The sequence below is a fragment of the Ursus americanus genome, chromosome 4 (assembly GCF_024610735.1).
Source record: "Ursus americanus isolate L20-20 chromosome 4, mUrsAme1.1.p, whole genome shotgun sequence".
Classification (NCBI taxonomy): domain Eukaryota; kingdom Metazoa; phylum Chordata; class Mammalia; order Carnivora; family Ursidae; genus Ursus; species Ursus americanus.
In genome coordinates this window covers 34,370,609-34,386,055 of record NC_142130.1, presented here as the reverse complement: position 1 = coordinate 34,386,055, position 15,447 = coordinate 34,370,609, and the positions used below count along the sequence as shown (strand labels likewise).

Here is a 15,447-nt window from a genome sequence, read left to right as displayed (position 1 = left end):
CACCAGGAGGAAAAGTCAGTTAGCATCTCATTTTGTTACCATAGAAATGTTGGGTCTGAGGGTAGAGATGGGCACCAGCTCATGCGAGTTTCCGAACACAGCTCAGGGTGGATAGCATTTTCAGGTTTTGCCAGGCTACTCTCCTGGGTAGACTCTAGCATTTGGTGGGGCATAAGACAACGGCCACCTGTGAGAGTTGCTCCTGCAGTAGCACTGTGCTCTGCGTCCGAGGAGCAAGGCCCCGGGAATGCAGGAATGGCTGCCAAGGGAGGCTGTGTGGTGTCAGGCTCTCTCGAGGAGACAGAGAGTGGGGTCTGCCTCTGATGGGTTAGCCAGCACGGGTACAGAGGCCAGGAGCAGACTGCCTCTGATTTCTGTCAATTCGAGGAGTGTGGGCAGAGGAGACAGCCAGGCATCGGCCTGGGACCGTCATGGGGCTGCCTCAGGCCTGCAGGCATGGGGGGCGCATGGGGATCCCTGAAAGGGGGAGCCCATTGGTTCTCCCACAGCTCATCTTTATTACCTCTGCAGCTCAGGATGAACTAAAGCCCAGGAGAGCAGCGTCCAGGCTGTCAGGGGGACTGAGAGTGGTCAGCAGTGAACAGGAAACTCTGGATATGCTTGGGCACAAGTCCGTTTAGTGAGTCTGTGCCAGCAGAGTCCCCAGGCTTCTCTTGCTGGCCTCTAGTGGGAACTGTGACAGCTCACACTGACTGGGCTGCTGGTCACATGCTCTTGTCATCCCGCCCTGGTTTTAGAAGGACCTTGAATAGGGCAACAGAGTATCTTCCAAGAGCTGGGAAGCTCTCCCATCAGCTGGCTTTTAGCCACTGTTCAAAATCTACCAGTTACAGTGGCCCCATTATGTTTCCCCACTAATCTCCACCCTGCTAGCTGTGGTCATCTTCTTCCTCTGGATCACCTTGAATTAACCCTGAATCCAGAAAATCCTACTCAGAGGAAGCCGAAAAGAGGGACCAGTAGGCTCCTCTTCTCTGGGTCCACTGACTGACGGTCCTGTGCTGACCTTCTGGTGGGTGGATGATCGAGTGGGACGTGGGGGAGCAATGAGCGCATGGCAACCACACCTGTTTCCACATCTACCCCGAGGAGAGAGATGCAGAGACAGACCTGACACCTGGACTGTCATGGTGACCTGGCTTCCATCCATGACTTTGAGATCGGAGAGGCCCTGCAGGAAGAGGGGTGCGACGGGCTTGCCGGGAGCCGTGGGCAGAAGGTACCCGGTCTTCCTGTCGCTCTTCTTTTCTGTGTGGCAGACAACAGAACAGGGGGTGAACAGTCATTTATTCATTCGACAAACACAGACTAAATACCTGCTGGGCACCTAACTGTGGTGAGGTTCGGGCTCCTGCCAGAGGCTGACGGCTAACAGGTGGGGTGTGTGGGGAGGGGCTGGAGGTCACTAGGAACTGGGTGAGCCTGTTTCTCTGCTTGGCGTACCAGTGCTCTTGCCTGAGAGCAGGGAAAGGACAGGCCTCTGCAGGGCCAAGCCCAGTTGAGGCTCTGCTTCCTCAGGAGAACTTCAATGCCGGCCATCTTAGGAGATTCTTTTTCTTTTTTTTTTTAATTTCACTCATGGCACCAAATTTAAAAAGTACCAAAGAGTACGTGCCGTCTCCCTTCCAGCCCTGACCTGTGGCCGTCAGGCTCCTCACCCCAGAGGCAACCAATATGCAGTTTCTCATTCCTCTTGCCAGAGATGGTCTGTGTATATAACACAGGCAAGCAAACAGGTACACTCTTCCGCTTTCTTCTCTTACAGAAAGGATGGCACACTCTACGCACTGACTGACGTCTCATTTCTTCATTTAACAACACCCCTCGGTGCCCCTCATAAAACAGCAGTGACGAGCTTCCTTGTTGTCTTCCATGGCTGTGTGAATGCTCATCACCCTCCTGCAAGATTTTAAGTACCTCAAAGAGCCAAAGACACTGCACTCACGAGAGTGGCTCAAATGACCAAGGCCGGCCGGCCCAGCACTGGTGTGGGCGAGGACCGGAGCGCCGGGACCGCTCACACGCTGCCGCACCAGGCAGGGCACAGACCCTTCGGAAAACAGCTTGGCGCTTTCTTAAAAAGTTAAACACGCGTTTACCATATGATCCAGTCATTCCACCCCTGGGTATTTGCACAGGAGAAATGCAAGCAGACATCCAGACGAAGACTTGCACACAAACATTCATAGCGGCCTTATTCCTAACGGCCCCAAACTGGAAACAACTCCAAGGGCCGTCCACAGGTGAATGAATAAAGCGACTGTGCTGTGTTTATGCAGTGGGGTACTACGCAGCAATACAAAGAAACAGACTAACCGGAGAGCCTACACCGGCACATCTCACAAAAATGACACTGAATAAAAGAAGCCAAAGAAAGAGTACATACTGGATGATTCCATTTATATAAAATTCTAGAAAATGCAATACCAAGGGATAGCAAGCAGGTCCGTGGTTGCCTGGGGCTTATGGGGAAGGACTGCAAAGGGGCAGCAGGGAACACTGGGGTGGATGGAGATGTTCATTTCTTAAGATTGTGGTGAAGGTTTCAAGGGCGAAGGTTTCAAATGAAACACCAGGAATATACGCAGTTCACGGTACATCAATGTGATCTTGGTAAGAACTGGGGCAAGAAAGTCTCTGAGGGAGGAAGGAAGTACACCAGCTAGTCCGAGACAAAAGCTAGGACAACTCTCTGGGTCCAGGGCTGGCCCACTCACCCCCGTTTCAGTTCTCCAGGGAGACGGGGGTCACAAACAGGCTGTTATTCTTGGAATGTCCCCCAAGCTGGGCTTGGACCTGCCTCATGTGAGCTGGAGGGGAAGGGGCAGCAGAGTGGCCGAGCCAGTGTCAGCTTCCCACACAGGACAGCCCTGCTGCAGGACAAGCTCATGGCTGCACTGTCTCTCATCTTGTCCTTTGCCCTGCGAGCCAGGTGGCTTTGACCTTCAATCAATTTGGAGCTTTTTTGTTTTTCTGTTTCTGCAGGGGCAGAAGTAGGGAGGGAGAGGGCTATGATATCTCTAACTTAAACTCTAAAGTTTTGGGGGAAAGGGACTCTGGTATTTTGGGTTATTAGCAAGGGCCGCATATACCAGATTTCCAGAAAGCCCGTAGCCACAGGGATACATCTCCATGGTGCTTTATATACCTGAGAAAAATCTAACTCCAAATTTGCCACTGAGTTTCTATCTTTTGGCACTAAAAACAAAACAGGGCCCACTGCAGAGCTCTCCGAGCGCAGCCTCTGGGACTGAGGACTGGAGAGGCTGAAGGCTCGCGATGCTGGAGGGAAGCCTCCCCCAAGGCAGGTGCATTGTAAAGGGCATGGAGGCAGGATAACCCTACAGTCCGTGACCAGGGGATGTGCTCTCAGGCCCCCACTGCTGCCTCTGTCCCAGCCTGCAGCATCGCTGCCTTTGACAGAGGGGCAGCCAGGCAGACTTGCCCTTGACCCGAGGCCCCCGGAGTGGGCTCGGGGAGGCCCAGTACTGGAAGTGCGGCGATCTCATTTCTCTGCCTGGGCTGCAGTGGCCAGGAAAGCAGGCTGCCTCGGGAGAGTTGAGGAATTTCCTGTCCTGCACAGACTGAGGCTTGAGGACAAAATGTTTCTGCCTGTCTAGATTCCCCCCGTTCCTGCTTCTCTGCTGCCTCAGCCAGTCCCCAGTTTCAGAGGTCCCCGTAGACGGGCATTCCTGCATGCTGCGGGAACATCAAACAACCCTTTGAGCCAGCGGCTCCGAGGCCCCTCCTTGGCCCCTACCCTCTCTCAGGTCTGGCCTCAGGCAAGTCACTGCCTCTCTCTGAAGCTCTATGGCCTCACCTGTGGTTAGGGTGGTAACAGCATAATTTCAGGACTTGGTGAATACTTCAACTATTAAACAGCAATGAGATCTTCTGTGTGAAGCTGACACGGGCGCTGACCTACCCACTTGGGCTCCATTACTTGTGGGTTGTCAGCTGCAAATGAACAGAGATGGGGCCCTCACCCCAGGATTGCAGACTTGTTTCTGTTTTGTTTCTTACATGACCCAAGGCAAATACTGTTAGAAATACAAATGTATTGCTTAAAACTCTCCCGGGATATATGTAAAAGAATTTGAGAACAACCTGGCTGCAGCCCCTCAAGAGACAGACTGAGCGGGATGACTGCTTTGTGGGGGCCCGGCCTGGGAGACAGGGAGTCCCACGGCACCACCCTCCCAGGCCTGGAAGGAGGGCAAAGGGAAGTGATTAGCAGTAAGCACGCAGAATGAACCTGCCTCAGACCTACAGACTGGGGTCACATGGGATCAGTGCTGAATCCAGGCTGGTGAATGGCTAAGAGGTCCCTAGCATTCAGCCGCCCCAAATTCTTCACAGCGTGAGAAACCAACCAAACCTCCCACAAACACACTATACACTGGGATTAAGGAGCCATGACGGTCTCAGTGTGGGGGCACGTAGTTTTCTGGAAGCGGCCTGAGAAAAGCAGCCCTCACTAGCATCCTGAGGCCCCAGCCCCAAGCCCACCATCCCACCCTCCCGATAGAGAGGCCAAGCCGTGCATGCTCAGGTGAAGTGACCCGCACGAGGTCACAGGGGCAGTCACCAGCAGACCTGGAGCTCGCACCCAGGCCTCCTGATGGTAAGGCCACGATGTTCTGGAGGTCATCTCTTCCCCGGGAACCAGGTTTCTCAAGTGGCGAACTCTCCACAAGGACAGGGGTTTTAGCTGCTGACCCACATCCTAGACTCTAGCCAGGGGAGAAAAGCTAACGCAGAGCAAGGCCAAGCCAGGTAAAAAGGGCGAGATGTGTGTCCTGCATTTAGTTTTGAAGCCAACCACATGGCTCTGTCCCATCTGCAGCCCACACGCCAGTGCACTGGTTTATGCTCACTCTTGCACCGACACGGAGGATATGAGAAGACGGGTGGAAGGTGGCGCTCCGAACTCAGAGCGCTGGCTCTGTGCTCTGAAGCAAGCTCCCACCCCACAGTGCCGTCAGTTCTGGACGCTGCAGTGTTGGTAAGTGTAACGTATACACCATCAGCATAATGCACGATCAACACTGCAGGGGTTTTAGATGATTAAAAGCAGCACCATCTGTCAAGCAGCTAGAGCAATATCTGGCACGTAATAAAACGAATGGGGGTTTTTGCCTTTCCTAACCCAATTGACTTTTTTGGGTTGGGCACACTCAATGTGACCGTAACAGCAATGAGAACAGTCCTCCAAACCAGGACATTCCCACTGAGGGGACATCATCACCACAGCGCCTTGCAGAGTCCAGCACTTCAAGATTCTGAAGGATGTCTGCAGCCCGTTCAGCGTTATCCTCAACATTCCCAGAGGTAGTGCAGATTGTGTCCCCACTTTGTCGGAGAGAGCTGAGGCTCGGAGAAGGGAGCCGGCCTGTGCTAAGAGTCCGGGGCTGACATAACCACCAGGGGCTGGGGCTGGACACTCTCTCCCCTGCTGTCCTGAGAACAAAGGCCAGCCGCCTAGATTCCACTGGGAGCTCTGTCATTGTTTGTGTCCATGCCCAGACTCGCCAGTGCCCCTAGAGAGGCGCACCTCTGGGCTTGTGCTTTGGATGTCACCCGGCACAGTCCTGGTCTGAAGCAGGGGGAGGGAGGCAGAGTCTGAGGTGAGAGGGACCTGAGCCGCCTCCATCTGGGGAGGGCAGGCACTGGCCATGGCACACAGATGCCAAGGGAGGGGTCCCCGGGACCCAGAGCCAGACGTGCCACCCTGCTCAAACGGGGCCAGACTAAATATACCCCAGGTTTCCCCCACAGCTGTGCTTCCTGCTGCTCTGCTGAGACCAAGCCCGGAGAGCACCTGCTCTCTGGGATCCGGGAAGGGCCGAGCGCCCCTGATGTCTGGCCTAGAACTAAAGATGGAACGTGAGCTCACCTGTGGCGCTGGTACTCGGTCCCCCTGGCCAGTGACTCCATAGTCACTCACGGACTCACTCTGTCATTTAACTGCCTAGCTAGCTACCGGGTGCCCTGTTCCATTTTGAGAGAAATGGAACAGATCGAGCCTGTCCTCCATGGAAAGATAAGACCTGAGATCAAGAATACTTAGGAGCAGTGTGTCGACAACAAGAATGGTGCTGTATCCATTAAAGCTGGTGACGGGACTGGAGAAGGGGGAGAGCAGGACAGAGGACGGGGCAGAGAGGGGTTGGATGGAGGGCAAAGGAAGGGGGTGACCTACTGACCCCTACTGACCCTCCGATGTTTTCCTCCTTGGCCATTTTTGCTCTGTTTTGACTCATCAGCCACTGTGTTTGAAGACTCCTGTCACGAACTTCCACATTAACTTCTTGCTCTGGTGAAGCAGAAGTTGTAAACGGAGAACCTGTCAGGTCCCTGAGACCCACAGGGGGAGGCGCGGGGGCCGAAGCCGCGGCAGGCCTGGCTACCCAGCTGGGTCCGGCGCACGGCCACCTTACCTCTGAGCACGGCTTTTCTCCACCCGTGCGGAGCTCATTCACAAGGGAAAGTGGACTTGCGACGGGAATGAACTAAGACAAACCAGCTTTTCTAACCCAGTCGTTTTTTTCCTGTCAAAACAATGTTCCTCATTAAAAACACTAATCGGTGGTTTAAAACCTTCACATGAACTCGACACTACAATGATTCTCCTGCTCTTCCCTTTGGGTCCTTCCTTTCCCTTCCACGGGTTTAGCAGGAAAAAGCCCCCCGAGGACTCTCCCCTACAGAGGGACCCCCGCCTACTGCTGTCAGGGCCATTTACTAAGTCCCACTCTCAGAGCCTCAGGCCATCAGCAGCTTGCCCCGCATCCCTGGATTCAAGGGTGGTCACCAAATGAAAATGGATGTGGAATGGCTCGCCCCTACTTCCTAACACCCCCTCTCCTGAAGCCTCCCATGCACAGACACACAGACCTCTCGCAAATGCATAGTTGGAAACCACTGCTGAGCTCTTTTGCTTAGTCATTACAATGCAAAATACCATTCCAACAGCAAATCTGATTCACTCCAAGCCCTGTTTAGTATGGAAATTCAGTAAACCACCAACTGAAGGGGAGCTCTGGAAGCACAGTCCTCCCTCCTTTCTTTATTTGGTGCTCAAAATCCAGCACGGTCAGGGATCACAGACTAGCCTCCTTTCCCTATATGCCATAACTGTTGACTCTAGAGAACTCATCAAAGGAAGCCTACCTTCACCCAGCCCCTTCCTATTTGCAGGGCATTTATGCTAGGTGTAAATCTCCAGTATTTGACTTCTCTTCCAACAAGTCTCTCCTAACCAAATAAACCTACTTGGTGATTCGGCAAAACTTCTACTTCTGTGTCATAAAAAGAGCCTTGCTCTTTTGGCTTTCCTTCCCCCCCCCCCCCCCACTGACTTCTCTAGAACCGAAGAAGCAAATGGGGATAGAAGTGTGCAAGGAAAAGAACAAACGGAAACAATGACGTATGACATTCCCCAAGAGACCTCTGACCAGTGATGGTAGGGTTGCTGGATGGGAAGCAGGAGTCACTGCAACCACAGCTTTCTGACTGACTCAGAAGTCACAACCAAACTCTCAATGTAAAGGTATAGCAGCCAAAGCCCGCAGTGCTTCCTCCCGATGAGCGCCTGGAAACCATCATCTCCACCATACAGTCATAGCGTGGATCACATTTTGCTCTTAGGGACACAAGGCTGTAATTCTGGATAGCATTCTTGACCAAGGACTCCAAGCAAGTAATGACAGATATGGCCAACAGTGGGCTGGAGAACTACACAGTTCTGCATCTCTAATTGTCCAATTAGTAAAACAAGGCTCCAGTTCGATGACAGGGACACACAAGTACAAACATATATTCAGAAGTCTTTCTGTGACACGGAGAACTCACGTGGTGCAGAACGCGGTTTCTGTTGTATTCAAACCATATAAAACTAGAATATTGGTTATAAAATAATTCAACATTTATCTGCTTGCCTTCTTAGAACTTAAAAGACTTTTGGACAGATGCGGTGGATGGGCTAAGGGTCTTAAAACACAACACAAAAAAGAATTAAAACCAATGTTTATCTTTCTTCAATACATTTCTCTTCAGCTAACATAAGTATTAGAAATGTTTTCAGTGCTCGTAAGCTTATTGAGGGGAGAGTGCGTACCTCACACCACCAGACAGATTATACAGCATCCAAAGTACAAGCATAACTTGGGAGAGAGGTGGGGGTGGGAGGCCATCAGGGCTCTGAGCTGCCCCACCAAGCACGTGTCACCAACCTGAGAGTGAACCGGGCTTCTACTGATGCGCTAAGTTTCATTTTTTTACTCTAGACATCAGTTTCTTAAAACATTTCCAGACCCTTTTATGTCCTTAGGTGCCTCTAAGAGGCCCAACAAGCCTTCAGTTAAATAAACACCATTAGGCTGAGACACTAAAGTCAAAATGGACACAGTTAGCAAGTTAGTAAATCTAGTCACTTAAGAATTTCAGCCTTGACAAAGATACTCCAGGGGGAGATAAATTAAAGTATTCTCGCCTGAGGAAGTCTCCCCCCCCACCCCAATGACTCAGTCCAAATACACTGAAATATTTACTCTCCCTCCGATCTTCCTGGGCTCTGCAGGAATTTGGATTAATCACCCTTTAGTCTCCATCTTGGGTTGGGTTGGTGGGGGAAGGATTTCATTGCCCGGTTAACTATGGGGCATTTTTTTTACCCTGGGGTGGGAGGAGGACGGAAGGAATATTTGTTGAGGGACTCTTGAGAGCTAGCTGGTGGGTTTCTTACACACTCCAACTGAGCCCCCCGGGGAAGTCAGGAGCTGGAGGGACGCCCTGCCACACGTCTGGGGAGACCACCTATCGCCGTGTGCTTCCATCCATTCCCTGAACACCTGCTCACACAGCAGGCCCTGAGCCACGTGCGATAATGACTAAGACACAGTCCCTGCCTTCAGGGAGCATACAGTCTGGCAGGGAAGACAATTAAGCAATTAGAGTAAAATCCCACAGTTAGAGTAAAATGCTTGCTCCTTGCCCCTAGAGGCTTTGCATGAGGTGCCCCTGCCTCTCTCTCTGAACACCGTCTCGCCTCGCTCCAGCCACCCTGGTTATCTCGCTGTTCCTCGAATAGGCTCGCTGACCTTGCTCCCAATTTTAGGGCCTTTGCCCCTGCTGCCCCGCCTGCCTGGAGGACTCTCTCTCCAGCTCACTGAAGTCTCTGCTCAAAAGTCGCCTCCACCTGGAGCCTTCCTTCACCACCCGATGTCCTCACCCATCCTCCAGAAGGATCCCTTCCACCTTTCTCGGTCAGTTTTTGATCAAACTAGGTGCTGATTATTGCGTGTCTCCCCATCAGAACGCAGAGCTTGCCTGTCCTGCTCACTGCGGCCTCCCCAGAATGACGTCTGGCCCAAAGCAGGGCCTCACTACAGATTTGTTGGCAAATAAGCACAATGATAAGGGAGGTTCCCGGGGAGGGCTTCCTAAAGGAAATGACATTTGTTCCGGAGAGAGGCAGATTTTGGAGAAAGGGGTTGCTGAGGAGAGGAGGCAGAGAAAGCGGGGTTAAGTGGCCGCAGAAGTCAGGTCAGAGTACTGGGCCAGCGATTTCTGGATTATTGCAAAACCCTGGCAGAAGGCTAACGAGGTGAGAAAGAGCGCCCACACCTGGCGTTGCGTGGGGCACCGCGGGATTCTCCGCCTCGCGTGCCTGCAGCACCGCCGCCCTGGAAACCGCCCCTCCGGGGAAAGCCGACAGCCGGGGCGCCCTGCTGAAGGGCGCCCTCTCGTGGCTGGAGCCCCTAGAATGGGGTCGTCCTCTGGCTCTAGTGTCTGCCGGGCGCCTCCCTCCCTCTAGGACTCTGGGATTCTTGCCCCTTACTAACAACAAATGAACAGGCACACAGATGGACAGACACCCGCCCACCCACTGTGGCAAAGTTGGTCCTTTGGTAAAACCGCTTAGACTTGGCATTTTGAACGATTTTACCTTGTGTAAAAGTGGGGGGGGTCCGTTGGACAGTCATCACAAGAGCACACACGGAGCCCTTCCTCTGTTCTAAGGACATCACGTGTATTCATGAACTTAATCCTCAGTACTGGGACTGGGACTATCAGTGTCCCCACTGCACAGAAGAGGGGCGAATGGCACCCCCGTGTCCAGGTGAGCGAGTGGTGCAGCCAGATTCGCTCTCGGCCAGTCTGCTCCACGGCCACGATGAGACTGTGGCTGGTGCCACCCTGAGGGTTAACAGAAGGGCCAGGCCTTGGGCAGCTAAGCAGGGGCCAGAACCATGCTGGGTACAGTAGGAACAAATGCCTCCCTCCCTCCCCCACGCCTCCCTGTCTCCTCAGCCGCCCCCAGAGACCTGGAGCCCCAGGAGCTGCCAATAAAGTAAGAAAAACTCCAAGGCTGAGGACAGTGCAGGACGTGGCCCTGAGCTGCCCGAGCGCCTGGGGGCAGGGAGCCAGGGGTGTCACTGCGCCAGGCTCAGCCCGCCTCGCTCCTGTGCAGACAGCCCAGCCCTGCGGCCCGCGCGCCTGGCCGCGTCTCTGAGCCTGCTTCACCATTTATGGTGTCTGAGCCTCTGTTTGGCCTTCACAGGCCAGCAAATCCCCACACCGGGAGGCAGTTCTCACTCACACAGGGCTGCTCCCAGAGAAAAGCCAAAAGGCTCTGGCAGAGTGACTGCTGGGGACCTGTTTCTGCTTTAAAACACACTTGGATGGGCAGTCACCCAGGCCCACTCCTCCCACACACCTGGGGACAAGGAGGATGGCCCCAAAGACTCCCTGATCCTTCATCTGGGGACCCCCACCTCCGGAGGGCCTATCAGCTCAGCTGGTCTCTTTAATCCAATCTAAACCCAGGCAAGTGGGGACAGGCACTGGATTAGCAGGGCCACTGGCTGAAGCTAGCAGGGAGAGTCTTGGGCAATAGACTCGTCACATGTCACTCTGGCCCCTTGCCCGTTACTAGGCTCTGGAGAGGCTTTTGGAGAGGCTACCTGGACCTCCAAGGACAGCCCCCTGTTGGGAAGGTGAGGGCTGCTCCCCTGGCCCAAAAAGATGAAGCTCAGATCTCTTCTTGTTTCATTATCAAGATTTCCTGAGGCCCCTCAATGAGCCATGAGGGGAGATCTGTGAGGACGAAGCGGATAGATATGTCAGCCAGAATTCTGGCTGAGAGATTCCTTGGGGGGGGGGCAGGCAGAGGCAAGCTTCCACCTGGGTGTGAATGGCTTCCTGGAAGGAAGTGGTGGCCAGTTGACGACTCCATGCCAGAGCACTTCAGAGAAACTGGGGAGGCCCAGGAGTGTGCCCCTTCTCGGCAGAGAGCCTCACAGAGCCTGCGTCAGCACAAGCCCCTTAATCCTTCAGGGGCGACACTGCCCGGCCTACAGGGCCCAGGCTGTCCCTTTGGGCCAGTGGATGCACACTCTGGAAAAGGGCAGGGCATAGGAATGAGCACAGGCTTGGAGTCACAAGGATCTAGGTCTGAAAGACCAGTCTGACTTACCAGCTTGTGTGCTTAGGCAAGTTGCGTAAGCTTTCTGAGACCTCCAGACCCTTCTGTGTAAAAAACAGGGAGAGCACAGCCCTCCCCAGGGCTGCTGAAGTCTAAATGAGAAAGTACTTAACGAAGTAACCAACACGTGATTTTTCCCCTTGCCCTTTCCAGTGAAACCAGGTCCTGCGGCCTCCCAGAAGGCAGCTGCCCACGTTATAGGGGGACTCTCCCCATGAGACCTGAACCCTGGGGGAAAGAGGGAAGAGACGTGGTCTCCTGCCAGCGTGCTGGGAAAGCAGAGCACAGCACACCCGTCCGAGCTCCCGGCCCCAGGCACACACAGGAGCGGGGGCCAGGCCTGGGGGAGGGTGGGGAGGCAGGCTTACCTGGACACCCTGGCCCCAGGAAGCATTCCCTGGGCACTGTCACCATGCCCGCTGATCCCACAGCCCAGACGGCTCTGTCTCGAGTGCCGTGACGCCCCTGTAGCTTCCTGGGACGAAGGGCTTGGCGCGGCTCAATGGATGAGCACGATAATCAGATTACTGGACGCCAGGCTGCTGATGTACGACAACCAGCCCAGACTGGTGGGGAGGGGCAGGGTCAGAAGGAAAAGGGGAACTAACCTGGTACCCTCTCGAAGCCCCCAGCGCGGGAGGTGACATTTGTGCGTCCCCTAAGTCCTAAGGGGGTGTGTGAGTCCTCCTGGGGCATCTTGCATGTGCGAGGACTTCTTCCTACCACACTGGGAGCTTCCTGAGCCTCTTTCCCCCACATCTTCCCTCAGCCCCGACGGGGTGAGGGGGTGGGAAACAGGCCTTTGCCTAGTCATCTGCCATGGCAGCCCCTTGTCACTGTGGACCTCTAGAGGCCAGTTCCTCCACCTGCCTGCCTTCAGGTGCACTGTGCTCTTTCTCCAAAGCAGGTGTCTGCAGCAAAGGTGCTTCTAGAGAGGTGCCCAGAGGCTCCTACCATGGACAGTGACCCGGGCGCTGCAGGACACCTGCCCCACGGTGTTCTTGGCCAGACAGGTGTAGGTGCCGTCATCTTCCGGCAGGGCGTCCTGGATGTGCAGCTCGGCCACACCAGCCTCGCAGGAGGAGTGAGCGTACTGGATGGGCTGCTCTGTGGAGGGAAGCATAGGAAGGCTCAGGCCAAGGGGCTCCCCAAGTGGGGGGGGGGGGGTTGCTGCTGCTGTCATGTCACCAGGCTTGCTCAGATCCACGGCGGGCTGATGACATGTCAGGCCCTCCCCTAGCCAGCTGGACAGAGGTTTGCAGGTGGAGAGGAAAGCAGGTGTGAGGGAGGGAGATGAAGGAGAGGCCGTGATTGTTGGGGTACAGGAGCAAGGCTGGGGCTGGAAGGACTGTGGGGAGAGATTCTGGAAGCATTTCGAATGCAGAAGGGAAGGGGGCATAGTTCTGTGCATTTGTTTAAAGGAACAGTCCCCACATCCACAGCCTGGACTTCACAGAATTCTGAGCCTGGAAAGAATCTTACAGGGTCACCTGGCCCACAGCCCAGCCTCAGGCACAACAGGCCTCACCCAGACAACAGGAGGCTCCTGGCTCCTTTTAGACGTCTCCAGAAATAATGATTCCATTTCCCATTGCAGATATTTATCAGAAAACAAGTGTGTGACCTCAAGCTGAGGCTGCAATTAGGTGCAGTTCGGTGCATATTAGGGTTCAGGGAAAAGATAAATATGGGAAACTAAAAACGACTCTGGCCCTTCTTCCCAGAGTCCTTGACATGAGAGGCTCTTTATTCAGGTCACATAAAGTCCTCCATGGAGATAGAAGTTCATGCAATGAACTTCAGTGGTTTCCTTAATGCTATATGTTCCCGGGACTTTATCATTCCAGGATGTGAGCTCTCATTTCCAGGGGAAAAAAAAAATCTCATTACTGAAGATTCTGGCCTCAGAACAGGAATGTGTCTGCTCACCATATAGGAAGCAACTGTCAGTTTCTTCCCTTGTCAGGCCCCGGGGTCCTGGTTTGCACTTCATAAAATTGGGGGTGGGCAGTGGGAGGGAAGGAGAAAGTACAGAAAGCAGTCGTCTCCCTGCAATGCAATGTTTTCTTCTGCACATAGCAACACCTCGTGTCTCCCTGACAGTCTGCAGAGACTGCCAAGCAAGCACGCCATAGGGCGGGAGGGAAGAGATCTGCCCGACCTACAGCACTTCGTAAAGGTGGGGCTGGGTGCTGGGAGAGGCAGGGGCCAGGACTGGGCTACTGAGAGCACTGAACACTAAGCTTCGCTTTTTGTGAAAAACGACACTCTAAAACCTCTCTTCCTTGAGAATACCAGTACATTCCATGATGCCATCGAAGTGCCTCTGCTGTCGAAATGTGCCAACAGTGTTTGAGACCTCTTTTGTTACTGAAGCATAACTCACTTTGCCCCTACACACATGGGATAGAATGGTGGCCCCAAAAAGGAGTTGTTGGCTCAGGGCACTCAGAATTGGGAGACATGGAACTCTTCCAGCCGGGAAACTGGTTAAGACCAGAGGGTTAGCAGCCAAGGGAACTTGAGCACGATCGCCCTCTAGTGGTAACAGTGAGGAAATGCCAAGATTGACCAAGACTAAAAAGGTGGGGTTGCTTTTCCCAGTTCAGAGTGGTGTAGACCAGGGGTCAGCATAACTACTGCTCATGGGCCAAATCTGACCTGCAGCCTGCTTTTGTACAGCCTGAAAGGTAAGAATGGTTGTTACAGATTTTAAATCGTTGAAAAAAATCAAAGGGAAACTATTTCCTGATCTGTGAACATTGTACAAAATTCACATTTCAGTGTCCATAAATAAAGTTTTATTGCAACACTGCCACACTTATTCATCTACATATTGTCTCTGGCTGCTTTTGTGCTACCACAACAGCAGAGCTGAGTAATTGTGACAAAGACTGTATGGCCAGTAAAGCTGAAAATATTTACTATCTGGCCGTTACGGAAAATGTTTCTTGACCTCTGGTCTGGACTCTGAGCCAGACGGAAGTGAAACTCTCTTACTCAGATCCATTACTAGTCTTTAACATCTGTGTTCTGTTCCAGCTGCAAGAAGGCTGCCTCTTTGTAGTCAGTCACGGGATCCGACAGAAGCTCTGCCCATAGCGAGGGGTGGAGGGAAGGGTGACCTCAACTGTCACTTATTTGCCCAAGAAAATGACACATAGGAAGACCATATGCACCTTTTCTCACTGACTAGAGATAATCTCTAGCAAAGCCTAAGCAAACTACACCAACTAGGAAGGTTCACAAGTAACACGTCAATAGTGTAGAAATGGCTGGAGGGTATTTGGTGCATAGGTGACACGTGCCGCTGTTCCTTAAGGAGCCTATTCTGTCAGCCCTGAGAGCTGGCTGAGGTCCCAAGTCTGTTCCAGCCCATTTCCTCATCCATAAAGAAGCTGACACCCAGAGAGGTGAAGGGGGGGTGTCCAAGGTCCCCCAACCCCGAGAGGGCAGAGAAGGCTAAGAGCCCTTGTCTCCTGACTGGCAGCTCCTCTTTCATCCTCCCTGTGGATCCCCAAAGCAGGGGTTCCCAAAACAGACCCTGCTCAATGTCATCAATTTGATGGACTGTCCTCGGTTCTAAAATTAGAGTTCTCCCATACTTCTGGAATTGAAAGGCTTTTTTACCAAGAGAAAAGTGATAATATATGATAACTAATTTTTTCAAAAGACCTTACTTGACAAAAAAAAAAAAAAGTTGGCATGTCTCTATAGGACTATAACATTAAAAAGAATTACCGGTCTACGCATTCCAAAACCAACTGCCACTAAATAAAAGGTGAGCTTCCATGAGTAACTTCTAGTATCGTTCACTAATTTGTTAATTTGTTCATTTATTGACTCAGCAAATATTTACCGAGGGCCTACAATGAGCCTGGCCACATAATGGAACCCAATGGCTTGTGCACCCATGTGCATCAGCTGTTCTGTATAAA

General features: G+C 53.0%; 1 protein-coding gene across 3 annotated transcripts in view; it reads right to left on the bottom strand.

Moving 5' to 3' along the window:
• MYLK (myosin light chain kinase) overlaps positions 1-15,447 on the bottom strand; it is a 199,906-nt gene that overhangs the window by 89,150 nt on the left and 95,309 nt on the right. For all 3 annotated transcript variants that reach the window (XM_045812534.2, XM_045812532.2, XM_045812533.2), the window contains exons 11-12: positions 12,464-12,616; positions 1,132-1,269 (exon numbers count right to left, since the gene is read on the bottom strand). In XM_045812534.2, the coding sequence (XP_045668490.2) occupies positions 1,132-1,269; positions 12,464-12,616 (291 nt within the window). The remainder of the gene's footprint in view (positions 1-1,131; positions 1,270-12,463; positions 12,617-15,447) is intronic.